The following is a 27,326-nucleotide window of genomic DNA, read 5'->3' as shown; positions in this document are numbered from 1 at the left end:
GATAAACGACTCAGACTCATGATAAATATTTAGTTACGTATTCGAATTAATTTCATTCTCGTTTTTTGAAATTAAACGAACCCCTGAATCATTGATCACATTTTTAAAATTTATTTATTGATAATATATACAAATAATCAAAAACCAAAGACACAAGCTCTTAATAACAATAATACGAAAGTGTGGCAAATCTATATCGAAAGCAGACGAAAAAATGGAGGAGGATTGACGTTACAGCTGAATCATATCAGGGTGTTGTGTTCCGTCATGGAGACAAAACCCATTGTTACAAGTAAATATTTAACTGGCCACAACACCAATGTTTCAAAAACACACAGAAACAGTTATGCACAGGTTATAGTAATGGGTATACATCATGTAACATTCAACTTTGTTGTATATCGTAGAGTGGCTTACTGTACTGCAGTAGGCTACTCAGTATAATAAGTTAAAAAATGAAGGTTTTAACCACGAGCTTCTCCTCGACAATGCACATATGTTCAATCTTCTGTACAACGAAGGACAAATAGTACATTGTTGATTTCGAGTAATTGGTCTTAACGTTAAATGATAAAAATAGCCAGAAATAGCCAGAAATACCAAGTTAGCACATGGGTATCACTATCAGTCAATCTGATGAAAAAATAACAACAATACACTGATGTAATGTATAATATATGACCTATCTTCTCATGCACCAAGAATCAAACCTTACGTCTTACATTTTTTACTGCATGTTATCTATCTAAATTTTATGTACTTATTGTGGCTTTTTTTCAAATGTACTCAATACATACACTCAGAAATAAAATCTATTGCTGGATTGCACAGTGCCCTTCTTTGATACCGATTCGCTGTTCTGAACCATTTTCTTTCTATGTGTATGATAATGGGTAATTCGTACATGTGTCACAGAATAGCGATCGGTATCTTTTATTCAAAGGTCTACGGTAAATGCATGAGGAAGTATTTCGTGTGTATATCTTTTAGTCTAAAGATGCTTATATGGTTGCTAGACCGAAGTCGTTTTTATATTTCATGGTTAATTAATCAATTAAATGTGCTTATTTCTTCATGCTTTCAAAATGTTGAATTTTCAGTAGTTTTACTACTACTTTTATTACAAGATATGGATATAGAGTCCAATCCCGGCCCGAGGCCCGACGAGCTTTCAATATTTCACCTCAATGTACGAAGTGTTAGGAATAAATTAGATTGTGTAAAAGACATAGCCGATGAATATGATATTATTTGTTTAACAGAAACTCATCTAGATGATCAAGTATCTACAGATGAATTACTTATTGATGGTTTTCATGAACCTTTTCGTCTTGACAGAAATTTTGCTGGTGGAGGTATATTAGTTTACACTAACAGTCTTTTAAAAGTAAACCGATTAACGGAACTTGAATTTCCCGGCCATGAAGTAATTTGGATTAATGTCCAGTTAACGAATTCTTCTTTCATTATTGGCACTGCTTATAGTCCTGAATATTCTGGTTTACCTTTCTGGGAAAATTTTCGTACATCTATTAATAGTGCCTTAGACATTTCACCAAATATTATAATAACTGGTGATTTGAATGTCGATTTTTTAACTGTATCTACTAATCATATTATTTTTGATATAATGAGATCTTTTAGTATTACTAATGTCATAAATGAACCAACTCGTATTGGGCCGACTAGATCCAGTCTACTTGATCCTATTCTCTTATCCCAGTCTCTTTCCTGTATCGATTCGTCTGTAATACCTGTTGATAAGTCTATCAGTGACCATGATAGTTGCACTGCTAGTATTAATATTCCTTGTACTTTTAGACCCACTTTTAATCGTAAAGTTTGGCTTTATAAGAGAGCCGACTTTGAAAAGTTTAATAATCTTATTACTAATTATAACTGGAACGCTCTTTTCTCAAATTGTAATTCGGTTGATATTGCTTGTGATCGTTTTACTGATATATTTTTAAATTTTGCAAATTTGTGTATTCCATCTAAATTAGTCACTTTTAGGCCTAATGATAAACCTTGGATGACCTCAGAATTAAGAACTAATTTGAGAACTCGTGATAGATTACACAAAATTGCTAGGTCAACCAAGCTTCTTTCGGACGTTAATAAATTTAAGCAACAACGTAATAAGGTAAACAACATGAAAAAATATGCACGATTATTTTTTTATGAAAACGTAAACGGCATTATTGATGCATTTTCAACCACTGATCCAAAATCTTATTGGAGACTTATTAAACGATTACTAAAATCAACCGGATCTTCACAATCTATACCTACTCTGGCAGATTCTCTTAACAATTCTATTGTCACCAATGATGAAGATAAGGCTAATCTATTAAATAATTACTTTTGTAATATTACAACAGTTGACGATACTAACACTGCTATTCCTTTGGTAGAACAAAGAACTGACAAAACTTTTAGCTCTATAAGAGTGAACATTAACGAAATTAAAGATATCTTACAAATATTGAAACTCGGAAAGGCCTCTGGTGAAGATGGAATTAGCCATCATATGTTACGAAATACTTCACATACTGTATGTATTCCTCTTGAAATTATTTTTAATATGTCTTTATCGACCAGTAATTTTCCATCTAGTTGGAAAATTGCCAAAGTTATGCCACTATTTAAAAAGGGTGATCGACATTCTCCTTCTAATTATAGGCCAATTTCTCTTTTATCTACCGTTGGTAAAGTATTTGAACGTGTAATTTTTAAACATATATATAACTACTTCATGGAAAACTCTTTGTTTTATAAATATCAATCGGGTTTTATGCGTGGTCATTCTACTGTGTATCAACTTCTTGAAATTTATCACAATATCTGTATCTCACTTGAAGAAAAGAAACATGTATGTATGGTATTCTGTGATATTTCAAAGGCGTTTGATAGGGTGTGGCATAAGGGTCTTCTGGTCAAACTTCAATCATACGGAATTTGTGGAGAGTTACATTCTTGGTTACAAAATTATCTATGTCACAGACGACAAAAAGTCTTTTTAAACAATTCATATTCTCAATTGGGTTTAAATTTAGCAGGGGTTCCCCAAGGTTCAATCCTAGGTCCACTTTTGTTTTTAATATATATAAATGATATTGCCGATGTTCTTGAGTCAGCTGCTCGTCTTTTTGCAGATGATACCTCTATGCTAATGTCTTCGTCATCCTGTCTTGAAATTGAAACTGTTTTAAATAGGGATCTAAATTCTTTAAATCTTTGGTCTAAAACTTGGCTAGTTACATTTAATCCAGACAAAACTGATGTAATATTTATTTCTAATTCTAATGACTTAGACGAAGACCTAGAATTGAACTTTGATGGGAAAAATTTGATTTTTACTGACAACCATAAACATCTCGGAGTATATTTTAATTCGAATGCCAAATGGGGAGATCACATTAACGCAATATACAGTTCTGTTATGAAGAAAATTAACGTTTTAAGAAAATTGAAGTTTTTACTAAGCCGTGAATGTCTTTTAAGAATTTACAAATCATTCATCTTACCAGTTTTAGAATATGCATGTGAGGTATGGGATGGTTGCACCAAAGCCGAATCAGAATTGTTGGAGAAAGCCCAAAGGGAGGCCATTCGTATCATAACAGGCCTTCCGTCTTATGCAAATATCGAATATTTATATTTTGAATCAGGTTTAGATACCCTATCAAATCGTAGAAATCGAAGAAAACTCCAACTTTTATATAAAATGCAAAATAACTTAACACCAATTTATTTGAATGATCTCCTACCATCTACAGTAGCAGAAAATAACCGATATCCTCTTAGAAATAATAATAATTACAGAGTTCCTCCATTTCGGCTTTCTCTTACAAATAGTTCTTTTATACCATCTACTATTCGTAGTTGGAATTCATTAGATTTATCCGGACGATCATTACCTTCTTTACCTTTATTTGTAGATTCTTTGGCTTTAAACGTGCAACCATCCCCACCTATCTATTTCGGTTTGGGTGAAAGAAAATTCAATATTATGCACACCAGACTAAGACACCAGTGTAGTCCACTTAAGTACGATTTGTATCGTGTAAATCTTGTTGATGATCCAGCTTGCTCATGTGGATATCCATGTGAGAATGCCTTTCACTTTTTATTTGAATGTCGCCTTTATGCTCAGGAAAGACGTATTATGCTACAACATATAAATGCCTTTGGAACAGAACCTAGTTTAAAACTTCTATTGTATGGTAATACTCAATTTTCCGTAGATCTAAATTGTCGTATTTTTAGACTTGTGCATTTATTCATAAAATCCAGCAACAGATTTTAAAATATTTATAAAGTTCTTGTGAACTATTGTGTTTGTATTAAATTTTCATAGTCATTCAAACTTTATGCCTATTTCTATATGTAATATACATGTGTTTATATGTGTAATGGGAGAAGGCCTTAGTAAGTTGCAATAACTTGTGCCTAATCCCTTTTCCTTAATTGAAATAAAATATGTTTAAAGTAAAAGTAAAGTATCAAACCTGTGGTTGACCAATTGCTAGCTATTATTTATAAATTCACTTTTGTTTCACCAATATAGTATTGACCTTTTATCTTGTCCTGTTACTTTAATTCTAAACCATTTATTAGGCTATTAATTTATTTATACCATATGTGCTACCAGTACTAGTCCACCTGAGAAGTTTTCTAATTAATTGAAATGGCCTTCTACAAATGAATTATCAACTCAGATGAGTCCTCATTATCAAAACTGTAATGATATTGATTAGCTTTTTCATTTTCAATATCTGTATGTGATCTTTTGTAATTTACTTGTGGCTTGATAAAGGGATGGATTGACTCAGAAATTCAACAATATACTTCTCTGTGCTGTTGTAACTACTACATGAACAATTATCTATTTCTGGTAATACGCATCCACAAAACATCTATCTGTTGGATCCAGTGGCTATATTGGACAATACCATCTAAATTCTTTATTATTTACCAAACCCTATATAAAACGTAGTAATATTTCTTTGTGAAGGCAGAAAGGCCTTGCGGAAAAGAGAGAGCAATAGATAGATAGAGAGAGAGAGATAGGAAGTACAATGTATGTTTAAATCATATGGAGGGGCCCCATTTTATCTAAGATTTGTTAAGAAAATTATTATTTATATAATACCCTGTGCAAACCCTTGTTGCTTACTTATAAATATTAATGTCCCACAGAGTGACACTTTTAAATAAATGTCCATATCAATAAAAAACTGAAATGACTAGACCATTTTTTAACATAAATAAAAATCATTTTTTACAGGTCATGGAAATCAAGTTCTGTTCTCTTCATTACACTCCGCTCTCCTGCAAGGGCTGCCTAGGGAGCCCACAGAATGGAGAAGGTAACTTTTATACTGGTTTAAAGTCTGTGTTAATGTCTGTTGGAAATTTGTTTCGGGAAATAGGTCTTCCTGTATTTATGAAATAAAGGAAGTATCAAACTGCAAATACTGTAAAAATAATTAAAAAAGATAACCCAATGTAAAATATAAATTTGTAATAAAAAAAGTACACCATATATACCTGTGCATTGTATTCAAGATTTTTACTATTATGGTGAAGAGAACAGTGGTTTAAAGGATTATTGTTTATTTTGAAATCAAAATGACAGTTAGAAAAGATTAAGGGAAATGAATTTGTTTTTATTCTTTTTCATATATTTGTTTAAACCTTGAGTTGCCAAGTTTTGTTATGTGTAGATCCTATGGTCGACCTGCAAAAACTCTCCAGCTTGAAGCCAGCTTTGTTCCTTTTGATGAAGACATCCTCCCTCAAGAGAAGGATAAGACACTTGTTAGTCGACCCTACTTTCACATCTTTTGGACAGACTGTGTAAGTTAAATGTGTCTTATTCAGATAACACAACTAAAAAATGTAAAAATGTTATCACATAGGTGTCAATCTCCCTGGTTTATGCATAGTAGCCAAGGACAATCATTAAAATTTCCCCACAATCCCAATTTGGTACACATCTTCCAAATCCGGGTTAAACTTGTGCTGGATTTGAACAGTCATCGATATCCCTCATAAAACACTGGTAAACTCAGGAACGCTTTAAGCCTGGCTAGATTATGTAAAAAAAAAAGACCTCACTACCTGTTATAATAACAGTAGCTGCCCTGGACTTGGGAATCACACTAAAGTTATTCACAATTTCTCAAATGATTGATTATAGATCAATTATGAACAGAAAAGAAAATGTTTTAATATTTTATGACTTTTCATGTCGGCTGTAATAACTATTGGAAGTTTTCATGTTGATATTAAACCATGATCGATCATGATCATAGTAAACCATGACAACTTAGTCATAATCAGAGGTAAAATGAAAAGTCATTGATTGAATTAATTAATCAAAAGAACACTTTTTGAAATCCAGTATTAAAATGATTCTGTGTCTATAGTTAAATTTTGTTAATATTTAGAATCAAAGAAATGTTACATATTTGATTATAAGCTTGTAATGTTAGTTAAAGTGCTTAACGGCCCATCAACACTATTAAGGTCATAAGGGCCAAAATAAGTGATTGAAAATACATGTACAATCAAAATGGGCAAGAGACGAAACGACATAAAAAGAACGAAACATGTAAAAATGTGGATATATATTGGTACACTCATGATCAGTTTAAAATTAAAAAAAAGTGGCTATGGTTACTCAAATCTTGTGATACAGACGGCTTGTAATGTAACCAGTTGTGTATTGTACAAACAATGCCTTTATTTGTTCTCAGGATCTTGACACATACAAGCAGTCTGTGAAGGAAGAGTTAATGGAATGGCACACAGCACTCAAAAACAAGAACAATCCTGACTGGCTGATTGCAGTTGTTGTCAATGATGAAAGCAAAATAAAATCCAAACTGCTACCTAGGTCCTCCGTCATAGACAAGGTCAAAAACGACTTCTGTAGTAAACACCCTGACAGGTAAAAACATATATATATATTATTGGTTTGTGAAGTATAAAACATGTTGTAATTCTTAAATCAAATGAGAAAGTAAAATTATTATTGTTATCTGAAATTAATATTTAGATTACCACAGATGCATAGTTACAAACCCTGTTTGGATGACGAGTTACAAATGTGAGTTGAAGTTATTAGTTAATATTACTTATCCTTATCCACTAAAATCTGTTCTAAGAGAGTGATTATCATTGGTGTCTATGACCTTACACTAAAATCTGTTCTGAGAGAGTGATTATCATTGGTGTCTACAACCTTACACTAAAATCTGTTCTGAGAGAGTGATTATCATTGGTGTCTATGACCTTACACTAAAATCTGTTCTGAGAGAGTGATTATCATTGGTGTCTACAACCTTACACTAAAATCTGTTCTGAGAGAGTGATTATCATTGGTGTCTACAACCTTACACTAAAATCTGTTCTGAGAGAGTGATTATCATTGGTGTCTATGACCTTACACTAAAATCTGTTCTGAGAGAGTGATTATCATTGGTGTCTACAACCTTACACTAAAATCTGTTCTGAGAGAGTGATTATCATTGGTGTCTACAACCTTACACTAAAATCTGTTCTGAGAGAGTGATTATCATTGGTGTCTATGACCTTACACTAAAATCTGTTCTGAGAGAGTGATTATCATTGGTGTCTACAACCTTACACTAAAATCTGTTCTGAGAGAGTGATTATCATTGGTGTCTACAACCTTACACTAAAATCTGTTCTGAGAGAGGGATTATCATTGGTGTCTACAACCTTACACTAAAATCTGTTCTGAGAGAGTGATTATCATTGGTGTCTACAACCTTACACTAAAATCTGTTCTGAGAGAGTGATTATCATTGGTGTCTACAACCTTACACTAAAATCTGTTCTGAGAGAGGAATTATCATTGGTGTCTACAACCTTACACTAAAATCTGGTCTGAGAGAGTGATTATCATTGGTGTCTACAACCTTACACTAAAATCTGTTCTGAGAGAGTGATTATCATTGGTGTCTACAACCTTACACTAAAATCTGTTCTGAGAGAGTGATTATCATTGGTGTCTACAACCTTACACTAAAATCTGTTCTGAGAGAGTGATTATCATTGGTGTCTACAACCTTACACTAAAATCTGGTCTGAGAGAGTGATTATCATTGGTGTCTACGACCTTACACTAAAATCTGTTCTGAGAGAGGGATTATCAATGGTGTCTACAACCTTACACTAAAATCTGTTCTGAGAGAGTGATTATCTACGGTGTCTACAACCTTACACTAAAATCTGTTCTGAGAGAGTGATTATCTACGGTGTCTACAACCTTACACTAAAATCTGTTCTGAGAGAGGGATTATCAATGGTGTCTTCATCCTTACACTTATCTGTTCTGAGACAGTGCTATTTGTGTCATTAGAAATGCGATTTCTTGATACATTTACTACTTCTATTGTTTATGTATCCTGGTTACTAGTACTCATGGAAAATTTATGTTTCTGTTTTCAGATGTATTGTTTTGAATGAGCCACTTAAGCCAGACTCGAAGAGTCAGGAATCATGGAACAGCTTTCTTGGTCGCATGAGAGGATTAATGTTACAGGCATTTAGTAGACATCTCAGCAAGTATGAGGAAAATATGAGGAGCCTTAGAGAAAAACGAAATGAACCTGGCTGGGACTTCGTGAATTTTTTTCTTGTTCAGGTGACCAGATTGTATTCGTACTTTGAAGAATTTCAATTCCAACAAAATTGTATTGACTTGTTATATATCAAATGGATTGAACATAAGGCAAGGCTTTGTAAGTCCTTTCCAAATTTGCACGCACTAGTTTGCAGTGGCATCCACTAGGTTCAAGTAAAGGGAGAGAACTCCATGTTATTTTAGAATGTAGATTTTATAAAATCTTCTATTATAATAAGAAGTTGAGTATAATGTTTCTAAATCTTTTAAAAAAATAGTGTAGGGATACAAATTTTCCATTCTATATACTTTTTGATAATATGATAACTTTATGATGTAAAAAGTTTTGATTTGATATGAAATACAAAAATGTATATTTGAAGGAACTTTAAACTTCTGATGTGTCTAAAGAAAACTGAGTTGGAAAGAAGTTAATTGGCAGTGGAATTTTTTTTCACAAATGGCTGTATGAATGTACTGTTGTTCTGAAAAATTCTGAATATGCTCATGTCATTGCCAATACATTTGGTGTAATTTTGTATCCAATATTGACATATTTGTACTCAACTTTACTAGCCAAGTCTAAACTTACAGGCCCATTGTGCTGTATCATGTCATATGCAATGTACACCTTAAAGTGGCTTAAATCCAAATTGAATATTGCGATAATTTATGTACCAATGAAAAGTTTATATTGGATAAGTTAGGACTACATGATAAAGATGTAATCTAATCATGACGGATTGTTTTATTAATAACCAGAAGGAGTTTGGGTTTATGTTTAAGATGATTTGTCAATGTCATATTTTCTGATAATGATGGAATGTTTTATCAATGACCAAGAGGAGTCAGGGTTTATGTTTAAGATGATTTGTCTCCATTGTATTAGTTGATGTTGATGGAATGTTTTATCAATGACCAGGAGGTGTTGGGGTTTATGTTTGATGAAGCTGATGAAATGTTTTATCAATAATATGTTACCAGGAGGAGTTGGGGTTTATGTTTGAGATGCTCGGTCTGTACGATGATGCCCTTATCCAGTACGATGAGTTGGATGCCCTGTTCTCTCAGTTTGTCCTGACACAAGCTACCACTGGCAGTAAGTGTGATGTCTTTTAGTTAACATATGTTAATTGATTTACACGAAGAAGAAAAAAAATAGACTAAATGTACATTACAGTAATCTGTATAAAGTTTTTCATACATGTAGCATCAATTTAGTCATAAGAAAGAATTACCGCTCTCCAACAGAGGGTATCATATGTGCATAGGCAAATTATTTTTCCTGAGACTTTTAAGGTCACCTGAGCAATTTGTTATATCCTTGGATAGGAGACTCTGTTGTATTGTTCTTGACTCAGCTGTAGTATGTTATAGGACAGTGTTGGAATTGTTGTGTGTATAAGCTGTCAGCACTGAATAGCAGCTCCGATCTGTGCTCCCCAGGGAGTTTGTAAAATGATGACTAGTAGCTATAGACCCAAAACCACAGAAAATAATGACTAGTATCTATAGACCCAAAAACCACAGATAATAGATTGTGAATCTCGTTGATACAGCCATGTTACTTTGAAATAGTGGTATCAAAGAATTTTCAATCATTATTGTTAACTATGATTGTTATTATGATAGCAAATTATCTGTTTAAGAAAAACCAGCATGGATGTCAAAATTTATGAAAGATTGTAACTCCTGGGCAGGACTGTCGCTAAGGAAAGCTATAAACCATGACAAGCGCGACAGGGTCAAACATAATGAGGCCACCTTGCTTGATTTCCGGAACTATCTGTTCTCCCGTCAATGTGCCCTGCTGTTCCTGTTGGGGAAGCCCTGGGAGGTGGCTCAACGGGCTGTCAACTTTCTTCACCAAACCATACAGGAAGTCAACACACTCAAGGTGGGCACATACTTTAAATTTATACACCATCTTTTACGTATTTATCAGATTAAATTTGTATTAAATTAATACTAGATCATTAGAAATATACTCTCCTTTCCAGGATGGGATTTGTTTTTAGAGATTTATTCTAGTGATGTATGTACAGGCATTTAGTGTCTGTTACAGTATCTGCTCCTCATCAATATGTTAAAAATAGGGATAAGTACATGCATCAATTTGTTAGTATGACAAACAATCATAATTCATGTTTTAATATTGATCATGAATAATAGGACACCACAATTTAATTGTATGATAATTTAAGATGATAACTCTAAAAGTGTGTCCAGAATTTGATAAAAGTTTGAGAATTGTCTAATGAAGTGCATTTTTTATTGTTAGTCTGAATGAGGATAGATATGGAATTTCTTAATAGTGATGCATGTGCATTAATTTTGTACATAAATTTAAATGTGAAATTATACTGCTAACATTAATTTTCCAGTAAAAGTTTGCTGTTTAAAGAAAGGTTGATAATAACCAAAATACAGATTTTAATAAAAAGGGAACCTGAAAACACTATAGTGGTCATGATCATTGTACACTTTAATACAGTACCAGCTCTAGACAAGTACAGGGGATCAAAACAAATTGTGTTGTCTACTTTAAACAAATATTTGGTAGGATTGTACAATTACCAGCACTAGACAAGTACAGTGGATCAAAACAAATTGTTTTGTCTACTTTAAACAAATATTTGGTAGGATTGTACAATTACCAGCACTAGACAAGTATGGGAGATTGAAACAAATTGTTTTGTCTACTTTAAACAAATATTAGTGGTAGGATTGTACAATTACCGGCTCTAGACAAGTACAGGGGATGGAAACAAATTGTTTTGTCTACTTTAAACAAATATTAGTGGTAGGATTGTACAATTACCGGCTCTAGACAAGTACAGGGGATGGAAACAAATTGTTTTGTCTACTTTAAACAAATATTAGTGGTAGGATTGTACAATTACCAGCTCTAGACAAGTACAGGGGATGGAAACAAATTGTTTTGTCTACTTTAAACAAATATTAGTGGTAGGATTGTACAATTACCGGCTCTAGACAAGTACAGGGGATGGAAACAAATTGTTTTGTCTACTTTAAACAAATATTTGGTAGGATTGTACAATTACCAGCACTAGACAAGTACAGGGGATGGAAACAAATTGTTTTGTCTACTTTAAACAAATATTAGTGGTAGGATTGTACAATTACCAGCTCTAGACAAGTATGGGAGATTGAAACAAATTGTTTTGTCTACTTTAAACAAATATTAGTGGTAGGATTGTACAATTACCAGCTCTAGACAAGTATGGGAGATTGAAACAAATTGTTTTGTCTACTTTAAACAAATATTAGTGGTAGGATTGTACAATTACCAGCTCTAGATAAGTACGGGAGATTGAAACAAATTGTTTTGTCTACTTTAAACAGATATTAGTGGTAGGATTGTACAATTACCGGCTCTAGATAAGTACGGGAGATTGAAACAAATTGTTTTGTCTACTTAAAACAAATATTAGTGGTAGGATTGTACAATTACCGGCTCTAGACAAGTATGGGAGATTGAAACAAATTGTTTTGTCTACTTAAAACAAATATTAGTGGTATGATTGTACAATTACCGGCTCTAGATAAGTACGGGAGATTGAAACAAATTGTTTTGTCTACTTAAAACAAATATTAGTGGTAGGATTGTACAATTACCGGCTCTAGACAAGTATGGGAGATTGAAACAAATTGTTTTGTCTACTTTAAACAAATATTAGTGGTAGGATTGTACAATTACCAGCTCTAGATAAGTACGGGAGATTGAAACAAATTGTTATGTCTACTTTAAACAGATATTAGTGGTAGGATTGTACAATTACCGGCTCTAGATAAGTACGGGAGATTGAAACAAATTGTTTTGTCTACTTAAAACAAATATTAGTGGTAGGATTGTACAATTACCGGCTCTAGACAAGTACGGGAGATTGAAACAAATTGTTTTGTCTACTTAAAACAAATATTAGTGGTAGGATTGTACAATTACCGGCTCTAGATAAGTACGGGAGATTGAAACAAATTGTTTTGTCTACTTAAAACAAATATTAGTGGTAGGATTGTACAATTACCGGCTCTAGACAAGTATGGTAGATTGAAACAAATTGTTTTGTCTACTTTAAACAAATATTAGTGGTAGGATTGTACAATTACCAGCTCTAGATAAGTATGGGAGATTGAAACAAATTGTTTTGTCTACTTTAAACAGATATTAGTGGTCTGATTGTACAATTACCAGCTCTAGATAAGTATGGGAGATTGAAACAAATTGTTTTGTCTACTTAAAACAAATATTAGTGGTCTGATTGTACAATTACCAGCTCTAGACAAGTACGGGAGATGCATCCATTCCCATGGTGTCCTGAAGTTCTTTTTCAAGAAATGAAGGAACAAAAACAAATACTGTACTGTTTGGTCTACTTTTCATTTAACAAATAATAGCAGCAACAGATTATCCTTGACATAATTGATAAAGACCATAATTATCAATAATGTGACCACGCCTTATGTAATCCTGCCACTATCGTTATTAGGTGGTGATGCCAGAGGCGGCCCTTGACTGTTGGGTGTTCCTCAGTTGTATGGAGATTCTACAGACATGTGAGAATCACACAGACACCTCACAGATGGAGGCGTACTCCCTGTACACTGCCAACCTCCGTGATTATACAAGGCGAAAGGTTTGGATGACTCAAATTTTAGTACAAAAATCAAATCTTTAATCATACATATATTGAAATTTTGCTGATTTCATTTTTATGACAATAATTTGACTAGTGAATGAATAATTTTAGGATGTGCTGTGTTTGTACTTACCCTAAAATGAGGCCAAGCAAAACCCTCTGTTTAAGTTGTAATGCTTTGGTTGATGGTCAGTGCCGAGACTGACTGTTGAATAATAAAAATATCAGTTAATACTGGTCTTGTGATGTTAGCTTTACAGTATAGGGGAGATGTGTGGCCTGACACCAGAAAACATACCGTCCTCTGAACAACTGACCATGGTGCTAGACCTGACTTCAGGCATGGGTATAGAGGAAGACTCAGGTAAGATTGTTTCAGACAGAGAAAAACAAGTTAAACACAATCCTCTATAATCACTTTGTAATCTCATTATAAATTTTATCATTATTATTTGTATGATGTATAAATGATGATGAGGATACAGACATCAGTGGTGGTCTTATCAAGCCACCAAACACAATCACAGCTTATTGTATCCCCGCAACGAAGTTAGGGGGTATACTGGAATCAGGTTGTCCGTCCGTCTGTCCGTCTGTCTGTAGACGCATTTTGTCCGGACAACTCCTCCTTAACCGATGGGCCAATTCCGATGAAACTTCACACAAATATTAATGATCATATGTAGATGTGCATGCCACTTTATTTTTCTCAAAATTATGGTTGCTATGGCAACTGGTCACTATAAACAGGTTTTCCGATAAGAACCATAACTTTAAGTTTGTCCGAACAACTCCTCCTAAACTAAATGGCCAATTTCATTGAAACTTCACACAAATATAGAGGACCATGTGTAGATGTGCATGCCACTTTCTTTTTTTTTCAAAATTATGGTTGCTATGGCAACTGGTCGCTATATTACTGGGTTATCTTAGTTAGCCTCTAATTAACAGTTCCAATTCACCATTGACTCGTGCAGATTGCGGGGGTATTAGTCAGCCATCCTGGCGACAGTTCTAGTTGTACATGTAGCACATGCTTCATAGTTGTAATTTACAAAGGGCTGATGTAGGTTAATCATTACTTGTATACCAGATGAAAGAAAAAAAACAAACAATCCAGCTCACCTCAACTTGTAGCTGTTTAACCTCCAGCTAATATTGCACACCTTAAAAAAAGTAGACTTAATCATAAATTTGTTGATGTCTCTTTTAATACATTGTTTGGATAATTTTGTGTGTTTATTTTAGTTTGTATGATAAAGTGATCGATTTATTAAACATTAACATATTAATATTTTTATTGACATATACCAGAAATTGTAAAATTGTCAATCTAACAGTGATTTTGTTTTAACAGAGGAAAGTTACTCAGGACCAGGTGGATCCCACAGCCCCCGCCCCAGGGACAAGCTGAGAGAAGCATTATCGTCTAATGACACATTCCAAAAAATATTTCTGGTATGAAGTAAATTTTCTGTAAATTTTAGATTTTCAATGAAAATTTTAAATAGCTTTGAAAATTGAAATTTCATATCAGTTATAATAAGAGAATCAAAATAAATGATTTTTGTTTGGATTCTAGGAGCTGTCTGAATTGACAATGGGGACATTTAAACACATAGGAAGATTTAGATCAGCAAGACTCATTGGCAAGGATTTGGCAGATTTCTACTTGTGAGTTAATCAATAATAAGTGAAGATTGAATTCAAAATTAAATCTTAACTCAGAAAAAAATCATGTATCATTTTTAAATCAATACATAAAATATATGTATTATTTGCAGCTGTTAGAAGTAAAGTTAACTCTAAAACAGGAATATTCTACACTTTTTAACATGTGATATATTAAAATGTTACACTGAACCAGTTTGTTTGAAATTACTAGAGGTGAAATGGTTCAGTTACGTAAAGGTACGCCAATTTTAGTCTGTACTGTATTTATATAAATCATCCTCACAATCAGCACAGAACAAGAAAATCTGACACCTGTAGATGTGAAGTGTACTCTTTTTTACTTTAAACCATACAAAATATGTTATTACTCTGACTACCAGACGCCTTGGAGAAGCCCAGAAAGCTGAGAGCTTTTTGGTGGATGCCATGAAGAGCTACCAGCGTGAAGGATGGCATGCTCTAGCTGATGGAGCTATGCTGGATCTGGCCAAGTGTCAGAAGCTACAAGGCATTGATCTCAAGTATCCTTACAAAGAACATGATACTGTTGGGAGTTTATTTATTGTACATTTTCACTTTCAAAAAGCTACTCCTCCTTAACTGTAAAGCGGATTACAACCAAATGTAGTTTGAATCATCATTTGGGGAGGGTAATCATAATTTATATACATGAGGCTGGTCGATCCCTGGGAACACAGGGGCGGGGCAACAAAAGGGGATCTTGGATAATATTTTGGGTTAAAAAGCTACTCCTACTTAATGCCTGGAACTCAACCAAATTTGATATGTAACATCATTGGGGGATTCCAGAAGACAATCTTTTCTTAGATAAATGGGGCTGGCTGGTTTAACTCGAATGGACAAAGGTGAGGGCCCTCAAAATGCTGTTAAACTTTGCCGTTATATGACGGGTAATGCCTGTTGGCCTCTTGTTTATCATGAAAACCATTGATTCAAAAGTAAAAATCCACATTGCTTACTTGGTGAGTCTCTTTGCCTTGTTAGATTTAGGTCACATTCTGATGTGATTTTATTCATGTTTTTAAATTCTTACCTCTTCAGGTAGAGTAACTGTATATGATCAGGACTAAAATATTTAAACAGGGCCAAGTTTAATCATGCTGGTTATTTATTTACACTTTATTTGAATGTCTTTCAATATAGGTCTACAGTGTTTGTTAGAAAAGACATTGTAGTTATCTGGGAATTATTATATTAAAGGTGTATTTTACAAGACTTTATATAGTAGAAAATTTGATCAGTGATATTGGTTTACAGTTTAAACAGGGTGATGTTTTTTTACCACAGCCAAATGTGTTATAATGAGTTTAGAGAGAGGTCTAAGATAGACTTTGATTTTGGTCTATTGTACTGCGAGTCTAATTACCCAGTACAAGTGTACATGTATTGTTTCCGAGGTGGCCTAGTGGTTAAGGTGTCCCAACACTTTATCACTAGCCCTCCACCTCTGGGTTGCTAGTTCGAAACCTACATGGGGCAGTTGCCAGGTAATGAACGTAGGCCGGTGGTTTTTCTCTGGGTTCTCCGGGTTCTCCGGTTTTCCTCCACCTTCAAAACCTGGCACGTCTTTAAATGACCCTGGCTGTTAATAGGACATTAAACAAAACAAACCAAACCAAACCAAAATCTTGTTTCAAGATGGCACATGTCATCTACTTTATGTTTGAAGTGCTTCCACACTAGATAGCCTTGACAGATGAACTAGATACATTAAAACCTGCTGTAGTATAGCCAGCAGTACCAACCTACCTGAGGATGTCCGACAGACCCACCTACAGGACATCGTAGAAACGGCAACAAAAAGTCCAGGTAGAGTGAGTCACCATCTGTATAATTATGGGTCATAGATCATCTGATAAAACATTGTATGATGATGGAATAATCCATGTCATAATGTTGAGTGTAATATTGTTGGTATGCCACTGAATGTATGTAGAGGACAGAAAAATCCACATTCAAAATCAAAAACTGGCCATCACTTAATTGTACTAAATACAAATTTTTCTATGCATGAGCATATTTTCAAAGAAAAGAAGAACATGAATGAGAACATTTTTCTGGAAAATTGGTGCAGAACTGCTTAACCTAGCTATCTTAAAACAGGTCTGCTGTTGTATAATAATGTAAAAATTATTCAAATTACAGACACCTCGTTCACTTTGAAGTTATCCTCACTATTTCACATTGCTGAGGTGACAGTGTTAACTCCAAAAGTCATTGTAGACCAGCCATTGGAGGTAGAGGTGATTCTAGTAAATAACACCCCAAGTGACATTCAGTGTGACAGTTTGAAAATTTCTCTGAAGAAGACAAATAAATTGCCTAAACTACTGTCTCAAAAGACAGCAGTGTTCAGACAGGCCAGTAACAGTAGTGCAAAGGAGGCTGTACCCAACTTCAACCCTGTCGCACAACAGATCACTAGTATACTGAATGTTCAGGCTCACTATGAGGGAGCTCCACTACAGCCAAATACAGCTGGCATTGTGTGTATCAACACTCACGAGGTTCTACGTCGGGCTGACAGCTCTGGACGGGGAGCTAACCTAACTGATACTCATAAGGATTATGATGATTTCACCAACTATGCAAGTTGTGATGATGTTATAATTAAACCAGGAGAAAACAGGCTAACATTTGAACAAAAAGTGAGTGTTTTATTTTTTCAATTATATGCAACTATTTTAACTGCTCTGCAGACCACATATCAATAATGAATGTATATTATTCAGAAACTTCCAAATTTATTAAGAATCCTAAATAAAGGAAAAATAGTTCTATCCTCAGTGAAAAAAAAGTTTAGTATCTAGTTAACCTGATAGTTTAAAACTAATAACTCAAAAAACAAAGACAAAGACAAAAACAAAGATAATCAAAAAAAAAATGTGTCTTTGCTTCAAATCTACATTACTGTTACAGTTAGCAGAAATTTAATATTAAATCAAAAGGCTCATCAGAATATTATCAAAGATAAGGATATAAGTTCTGTTGCGCACTGTACATAACAAATCATAAGATACATGTAATTGTGTTTTCAGAATACAAGTGCTGGTCACTATAAACTTGGACAGCTGTGGGTGAAAATGAAAGGTATAGACTTCATCAAATATTTGGAGGCCGACCAGTTCTTCCTTGTTCAACATAATGACCCAAGCTGTGATATCATTCCTGTTAATGGAGGTAGGGGACATGTAGACATTATCATATCAGTTATTTAAATAGGGATGTATTCTTGTCCACTATCAGAAGATCACAGATTTCTTAAAAATATCGCTCATGTGCATGCAAATTTAAAGCAGAAGGTATTTAAAACTGTAACAGGAATGATGTTTATCTATTAACAAGTATCATCCAACCACTATTCTGGGAGAATATTGTGTTACTTTGGCATAGGATTTATTGTGCCATCCTACTGTGAGTGTATGAATAATGTAGATGTAGCTAAAGAGCCATAGTTATCTATGTTAAATCTAGATCTAAATTGATAATGAACTACTAGAAGATATTGAATGAAAACATAGGAAATTTAAATAAAACTTGTTATATGTATAAATTGTTGATGCTGTATGTTCCTATTGTCTAAAGAAAAGCTAGTGTCTGGCATACAACAATGGGTAGAGCTCACTCTGGACCCAGGTAGCTATGTACTGAAGGAGGGCGATGATCTAACATACTTAACCTCCGATGGACTGATGGTGTGTCAGGAGGAAGAGGAGACAACTCTCCAGGTGGCTAAGATTACAGAGCTTGGACACGCAGTCTTCAGGATCCTGTTGTTCCATGACATTAATACAGTTGACCACAATGCTGAGGTAAACATTTTGTACTGATGATGTTCTGGATATCCATAATATATAAATCACCTGAGTCAAGGCACCTTCACATAGAGGGGTGCATTTTGGCATCTTAACTATTTCCTGAATGTGTACATTTTAGGACATGTTTTCAGATTTTATTAAGACTGTTAAAAGGGAGAGGGTTTCAACTATCAAAAACTACTTAATCATTGTATCATAGTTTTTTTTTACCCTTTTGTAATTTTATGACTTTGTTACAAATTACAGATACGCCTTGAGAGCGACGTGTTTCCTGATCCAGTCTGTTGTTCAGTGATGTTCTCCTGTCCATTCCACATTACACACAAACTTCACACAGCCTCAAATAGGTCTGTATACCTATATGTAACAAAGTAGGATGGCCAGTTATTGTATGTGTACCATTCATTAGCAAATACTTACCATTTTGTTAGTGTCCTGTAACAAGGTTACATCAGTTAGCACACAGCTTTAAGCTTACTATATGTTGTGCAATTTGTATGTCTACTGTGTAAATTTAATATTGACAGACATGCATGATGTATATTTCACAGTGTGAAAATTTTCCTATAGAGTTCTGAAATGCACTGCAAGTACTTTTCATGAACGTTGTTAAATTAATCCAACAATGATATTTAGACACTTGATATAATGGATTACCTGGTAGATTCCTTTAATCTCTGTTTCATAATACTTAGATATTTAAAACTTGGTAAATAAATTCATTACATTTTGTGTGAAATATAAGAAATTATATCACTGCATTTATCATCACAATGATGCAAGAAGAATTAATCTTGTATCATATATGCAATATAATAACTTTTGTTTTTGACCAGTCAAAACAGTGCATGTTTCCATCGATTTTTCAGTTTAGATCCAATTGATTGAAGGTAGAAAAAGTGACTATTTTGCTGGATTTCTGCAATATACGATAACTGCAATGTCATAAGGGTTCACAGATTATATATACTACCAATTTCTGCACTTTTTTTTGGACGCATATACATGTATATATATATTTTTGTCTTTAAAAACATGAAATAAATAGAAAATGGAATGGTTTCCTTTTTAATATAACATGTTTGACGTTCACAATTGGATGTGAGATTCTCTACACTGACTTCCATTGTGAACTGATGAACTGTAATATCATTGTAGGAAGTACCTACAGATCCTTGTCCATGGTAACACCAGGGAGGACTTCACACTAGTCACACCCAGCCTGACTGTGGACTCACCGGACATAGAGCTACTCTCTCTCAACAAAGCCAATCAAGAACTGGTAACACACTACCCAATCTGTAACACACTACCCAATCTCCATTTACTCACGCCTTGACCCAGTACTTTATTCATGGAGTCAATGATCAGGTCAAAGTTAGTCTTCTATGTATTAGTCAAGAATACATGACTTGCCATTCATCTTTAAAAATCTACAAAACATCGTTTGATTACATGTTTATATTACAGATATTATGATATTCTAAAGCATATCACCTGATTAAGTCAAGCTAGTAGTTTATTCTGTTTAGTGCCAATCAAAGTCAGGTACTGAGCATCATGGAACATGCAGAAGAATTAGTTTATCTAAGGACGTCTTGTTTCACATTTATTTATTTCAGTGCAAGTTTTTCTGCCCGTGATCGTTTATTTAATTTAAATTAGATGTCATGAGCAATTAACATTCTGTTAAATAGGTGGTAAATGGTGACATGAATGTGTCGTACATGTGGCAGCTCAAGTCGAACACCAAGCATGTCATCAAAACAAACATCTGTTTCACTGTCACATTCCATTCCATACTGGACCAGGAAAACAAAAGCAGGCAACTCTCGTATGAATGTAATGTGGAAAACTTTCTGGTATGTCCAAGTCTGTTAGATTCTTTTTATGTTATGACTTGATATTTAAGATATTTATATCATTATGAAATTTGGTAATGAAGTACCTTTCCAATACCAATATCCCAACCACGGCTAATATTTCTTTGAAGTTTAAATAAAAAAAATTCTGCTTTTGGATATACATGTATATATATGTACTACACATGTAATAGCCGTCATTACCTCCCTTTACTTAGTCACACTATACTGACCAATCTATGAACATACTTATATCATAATTTGCTTCAGTTTGATCCATTTACTTAAGATTTTGTCACATAGAAACGTGTACTGAAGTTTATTTAGTGATCAGAGATGTGCCGTTTACCGGTCCGTCTGCGGGTAAGCCTCTTTAAATTTCCATGTGTGTTTAAAACTGGAGAAGATTTAATAATATAGGCTTATTCTGCTGTCTAATCCATTTATATGTTTGTGTGCAACAAAATTTATTGAATTGAGTAAATTTGTGTTTGTATTTCAAGAAAGATTATCAAGGATGACTATCTAATCGTAAGAAAAAATTTCAAAATATGAAAAGGAGGCCTCAGTATAATTTGGCCTGATGTTGTATGTAATGATTATATGTTGTCTGTAGACCCTGTACACAGTGAAGACAACTGTGTCGGCCCAGCCAGAGATGGGAACATGTAAAGTCGGGACCACTGCTACACTTCGGGTCCACATCCGGTCACATGATAACGATGATGATGATGATGAGGCAGATACCTCCCTGTCCTATCAGGTCCTACAGGACAGCAGTATATGGGTTCTGAGTGGCAGGACATCAGGTAGGCATTATATGTCATGCTCATTGGTCGATTTATTAGCTCACCTGGTCCGAAGGACCAAGGTGAGCTTATACCATACCGTTGCGTCAGTCGTCCGTCGTCCGTCCGTCGTCTGTCGTCCGTCGTCCGTCGTCCGTCCGTCCGTCAACAATTGACTTCTTCTTCATAACCACACATGAGAATTTGACCAAATTTGGTCAAAAGCATCCCTATGGGTAGGGGACTCAGAATTGTACAAATGATGGGGCTGACCCCCTGGGGGCCTCTGGGGCGGGGCCAAAAGGGGTCATTTTTGCGCTATTGATATAAACGACTTCTTCTCTGAAACCAAGCAATGGCTATCACTCATATTTGCCTGGTAGCATCACTATGGGGTGGGGATTCAAAATTGTACAAATGATGGGGCTGACCCCCCAGGGGCCTGAGGGGTGGGGCCAAATGTGGTCAATCTGGCTATATTGATATAAACGACTTCTTCTCTGAAACCAAGCAATGCCTGTCACTCATATTTGCCTGGTAGCATCACTATGGGGTTGGGATTTAAAATTGTACAAATGATGGGACTGACCCCCCCAAGGGGCCTGAGGGGTGGGGCCAAATATGGTCAATCGGGCTATATTCATATAATTGACTTCTTCTCTGGAACCAAACAATGGATATCTTTCATATTTTACTGGTAGCATCACCTTGGGGTAGGAATTTGAAATTGTACAAATGACGGGGTGACCCCCTGGGGTCTGAGGGGCGGGGCCAAAAGGGGTCAGTTTTACAGAATTGATATATATAAATGACTTCTGCTCTGAAACTAAGCAATGGATATCACTCATATTTACCTGGTAGCATCCCTATGGAGTGGGGATTCAAAATTGTACAAATGGTGGGGCTGCCCCCCATGGAGTCTGAGGGGCGGGGCCAAAAGGGGTCAATTTGGCTCTCTTTATATAAACAACTTCTTCTCTGAAACCAAGCAATGGATATCGCTCATATTTGCCAGGTAGCATCACTATGAGGTGGGGATTAAAAATTGTACAAATGATGGAGCTGACCCCCCGGGGGCCTGAGGGGCGGGGCCAAATGTGGTCAATTGGGCTATATTGTTAATAACGACTTCTTCTTTGAAACCAAGCAATGGATATTGCTCATATTTTCCTGGTAGCATCACTATTGGGTGGGCGTTCAAAATTGTACAAATGGTGAGGCTGACCCCCCGGGGGCCTGAGGGGCGGGGCCAAGAGGGGTCAATTTGGCTGAATTGATATGAACAACTTCTCTGAAACCAAGCAATGACTATCGCTCATATTTGCCTGATAGCATCCTTTTGGGAAGGGATTCAAAATTTTATAAAGGAAGGAACGTTAACTGACCCCCACTCCCTCCAGGGTGCAGAAGGCGGGGTCAAAAGGGGTCAATTGGTTTAAACAATTTCTTTTCTGAAACTAAGCAATGGATATCACTCACATTTGTGTGGTAGCATCCCTATGGGGTTGTGCCAAAAGTTCATTTTATTTCATGGATTAATGCATTTTCTTTACATCAAATCCTAACGTACCCATATACAAGAGATCCCAGAGGGATCTTGGCGCCCACCATTGAATGTTCTTCATAGGTTCCATGTCAGATTGATCTTTTCTCTACTTTTCTCTTCTTCTAAGTCTTACTAATCTGTGTAAATTCAGAAGAAACCTCTAGTACTTTTCAAACAAGGGAAACCTATATATAAAAGTTAAGATTAAGGCACCAAGGGGAACCTATATATGGAATTTGAGAAAGATTCCTTCAGTACTTTCTGAGAAATAGCGATAACAAACTTCAATTGTCAAAATCCAAGATGGCTGCCTATCGGCCATGTTGTTTTCCGATTGGTCTCAAAATACAATATGCATAACTAGGCACCTTGGGGAACCTACATATGAAATTTCAGGAAGATCCCTTCATTAGTTTCTTAGAAATAGCAATAACCAGTTTCAATTTTCGAAATCCAAGATGGCTGCCTGTCGGCCATGTTGTTTTCAAATTAATCTCAAAATACAATATGCATAACCAGGCACCAAGGGGAACCTACATATGAAATTTCAGGAAGATCCCTTCAGTGCTTTCTGAGAATTATCGATAACAAACTTCAATTGTCAAAATCCAAGATGGCTGCCTGTCGGCCATGTTGTTTTCTGATTGGTCTCAAAATGCAATATGCATAACTAAGCACCAAGGGGAACCTACCTATGAAATTGGAGAAAGATCCCTTCAGTACTTTCTCAGAAATAGCGATAACAAACTTCAATGGTCAAAATCCAAGATGGCTGCCTGTCGGCCATGTTGTTTTCCGATCAGTCCCAAAATGCTATATGCATTACTAGGCACCAAGGGGAACCTACTTATGAAATTTGAGAAAGATCCCTTCAGTACTTTCTCAGAAATAGCGATAACAAACTTCAATGGTCAAAATCCAAGATGGCTGCCTGTCGGCCATGTTGTTTTCCGATCAATCCCAAAATGCAATATGAATAACTACGCACCAAGGGGAACCTACATATGAAATTTGAGAAAGATCCCTTTGGTACTTTCTCAGAAATAGCGATAACAAACTTCAATGGTCAAAATCCAAGATGGCTGCCTGTCGGCCATGTTGTTTTCCGATCTGTCCCAAAATGCAATATGCATAATTAAGAACCAAGGGGAACCTACACATGAAATTTGAGAAAGATCCCTTCGGTACTTTCTCAGAAATAGCGATAACAAACTTCAATGGTCAAAATCCAAGATGGCTGCCTGTCGGCCATGTTGTTTTCCGATCGGTCCCAAAATGCAATATGCATAACTAGGCACCAAGGGGAACCTACATATGAAATTTGAGAAAGATCCCTTCGGTACTTTCTCAGAAATAGCGATAACAAACTTCAATGGTCAAAATCCAAGATGGCTGCCTGTCGGCCATGTTGTTTTCCGATCGGTCCCAAAATGCATTATGCATAACGACGCACCAAGGGGAACCTACATATGAAATTTGAGAAAGATCCCTTCAGTACTTTCTCAGAAATAGCAATAACAAACTTCAATGGTCAAAATCCAAGATGGCTGCCTGTCGGCCATGTTGTTTTCCGATCGGTCCCAAAATGCAATATGCATAACTAGGCACCAAGGGGAACCTACATATGAGATTTGAGAAAGATCCCTTCAGTACTTTCTCAGAAATAGCGATAACAAACTTCAATGGTCAAAATCCAAGATGGCTGCCTGTCGGCCATGTTGTTTTCCGATCTGTCCCAAAATGGAATATGCATAACTAGGCACCAAGGGGAACCTACATATGAAATTTGAGAAAGATCCATTCAGTACTTTCTGAGGATTAGCGATAACAAGAATTGTTTATTGACGGACGGACGGACGGACGGACGGACGGACGGACGGAGGGAGGGACGGACGGACGGACGACGGACCACGGACGCAGGGCGATTTGAATAGCCCACCATCTGATGATGGTGGGCTAAAAATGCCTGTAATATATTGACATAGCAATACCAGTGACAAACATACTTAATCATCATTCTTGTTTCATATCTCATGAAATCCAGGTGAGCGATACAGGCCCTCTGGGCCTCTTGTTTTAGGTACAGGTTCAAACTATTTTGTTCAGTGAAATTAAAAATTAAATCCATTTTGTATGTTTTTGTAAAACTTCTTGCAGTTTAAAATCACACTTATAACAGTGTTTTATTTGATTACTTTGTAGTACTTACACCCAGTTTAAGTGATGTAGTTGTGTTGCTGGATGTCATTGGATGCAGGCAATTGTTTGTATTGTAGGTGTGGTTCAGCTGTGTGAAGATATGACAGCAGAGATACATCTCAACGTTGTTCCTCTTGTATCCGGGCTGGTACCACATCCACCAGTACAAATCCTCAAAAATCAAGACGGTAAGTGTTTTGTCCTCAGAAATTTACATGTTTTGATAAGAGGGAAAGTATAAAATAAACTTTGTTGAATTTTCAGTGTCAAGATTTTCTAGTCTGTAGTATTAGAGGAGATAGCTTGGACTATAGTTTTACTGTGTATAAATACAGTGACAAGACAAATAAAATACAAAATGCAAGTGTATTAAATGTCTATGATACTACAGAATTTTGCTTCCAATAATAAAAGAAGTTTTCACTGTGTTTACATAATTGTAATCATTGAATACAATCATTTTCTCAATTTGGTGAATAAATATCAAATCAGTTTAAATAACAGACATATAATTATTTTACTTGGTATCAAAGTCTGTGGTGTAATTAGAAGTTATGTAAAAAATGTTTTTCAGTTTCATTGTTTTGTTGTGTTTTATAAAGAATATTACTTTGTAGATATTTGGTTCAAGCAACAGGACAAAAAGTTGGAGAACAAGAATGATGACAACATTCCTTTGTCTAATCCAGAGAAGAACGTGGTGACTTCACGGGCAATACCCTTCAGTCAGGGACAAGTGTATTATGCCAGTATAGCTCAGCAAGTCCATGTGTTACCAGACGCTGGAGACTAACAAATATTTCAATGATTTTTCAACACTTTTCAGGTTACGTTGAGACAAAGTCTCAAGTGACCTATTTTAATTGCCTTTTGTCCAATGTTGTGTGTCGTCCGTTCGTTAAGGATTTACATTTTCGACTTCTTTTCAATAACCAAGAGGCCTCGAGACCTGATTTTGGGCCGATAGCATCCTTGGGTGAAGGGCTATCAAGATTATTCAAATGAATGACCTTGACCTTCATTCAATGTCAGGGGGGTCAAATATGCTAAAATCTTTAAACCACAAAAAAAGCAAGTGGCCCAAAGATCTGATATTGGGCCTGCAGCATGCTGGGCTGAAGGGCTATGAAGAGTGTTCAAATAAATGACCTTTACCTTTTATCCAGGTCACAGGGGTCAAGTATGCTAAAATCTTTAAATGACATCTTTTCACTAAGCAAGAGGCCCAGAGATCTGATATTGGGCTTTTAGCATGCTGGGGTGAAGAGCTATCAAGATTGTTGAAATGAATGGCCTTGACCTTCATTCAAGATCACAGGGGTCAAATATGCTGAAATTTTTTTAAAGTCTCCTTCTCAAGAACCAACACACTTGCTGGGGTGAACGACATTGACCTCAAATTCAAGGTCAGGATAATCAAATCTGTCAAAATATATCAAAACTAAGGTGACTGTCAAGACCCATGGGCATCTTCTTATGATAAGAGTAATGAAACAAGAGATCCCAGAGGGATCTTGGCGCCCACCATTGAATGTTCTTCATAGGTTCCATGTCAGATTGATCTTTTCTCTACTTTTCTCTTCTTCTAAGTCTTACTAATCTGTGTAAATTCAGAAGAAACCTCTAGTACTTTTCAAACAAGGGAAACCTATATATAAAAGTTAAGATTAAGGCACCAAAGGGAACCTATATATGGAATTTGAGAAAGAATCCTTCAGTACTTTCTGAGAAATAGCGATAACAAACTTCAATTGTCAAAATCCAAGATGGCTGCCTATCGGCCATGTTGTTTTCCGATTGGTCTCAAAATACAATATGCATAACTAGGCACCTTGGGGAACCTACATATGAAATTTCAGGAAGATCCCTTCATTAGTTTCTTAGAAATAGCAATAACCAGTTTCAATTTTCGAAATCCAAGATGGCTGCCTGTCGGCCATGTTGTTTTCTGATTAGTCTCAAAATACAATATGCATAACCAGGCACCAAGGGGAACCTACATATGAAATTTCAGGAAGATCCCTTCAGTGCTTTCTGAGAATTATCGATAACAAACTTCAATTGTCAAAATCCAAGATGGCTGCCTGTCGGCCATGTT

General features: G+C 35.4%; 1 protein-coding gene across 1 annotated transcript; it reads left to right on the top strand.

Annotated features, from left to right (window-relative positions):
• The first annotated feature begins 210 nt into the window (after window positions 1-210).
• On the top strand, window positions 211-26,719 carry LOC117328123 (trafficking protein particle complex subunit 10-like). The gene is made up of 22 exons (XM_033885508.1): window positions 211-292; window positions 5,291-5,372; window positions 5,730-5,862; window positions 6,765-6,958; window positions 8,485-8,680; window positions 9,644-9,758; window positions 10,309-10,556; window positions 13,171-13,317; window positions 13,573-13,684; window positions 14,678-14,778; window positions 14,903-14,994; window positions 15,375-15,515; window positions 16,721-16,824; window positions 17,161-17,663; window positions 18,054-18,195; window positions 18,601-18,827; window positions 19,080-19,180; window positions 19,992-20,115; window positions 20,531-20,695; window positions 21,312-21,504; window positions 25,306-25,416; window positions 25,846-26,719. Exons 1-22 carry the CDS (start codon window positions 268-270, stop codon window positions 26,019-26,021), a joined length of 3,432 nt encoding a protein of 1,143 aa, XP_033741399.1. The 5' UTR covers window positions 211-267; the 3' UTR covers window positions 26,022-26,719.
• The last annotated feature ends 607 nt before the right edge of the window (window positions 26,720-27,326 follow it).

The sequence above is a fragment of the Pecten maximus genome, chromosome 5 (assembly GCF_902652985.1).
Source record: "Pecten maximus chromosome 5, xPecMax1.1, whole genome shotgun sequence".
Taxonomy (NCBI): domain Eukaryota; kingdom Metazoa; phylum Mollusca; class Bivalvia; order Pectinida; family Pectinidae; genus Pecten; species Pecten maximus.
This window is presented reverse-complemented; position numbering and strand designations above follow the sequence as displayed.

Coding starts and splice junctions, on each gene's coding strand:
- LOC117328123 (XM_033885508.1), top strand. CDS start 268: ATGGAGACAAAACCCATTGTTACAA. Junction 5,863..6,764: donor ACATCTTTTGGACAGACTGT/GTAAGTTAAATG, acceptor ATTTGTTCTCAG/GATCTTGACACATACAAGCA. Junction 8,681..9,643: donor TGAATTTTTTTCTTGTTCAG/GTGACCAGATTG, acceptor ATATGTTACCAG/GAGGAGTTGGGGTTTATGTT.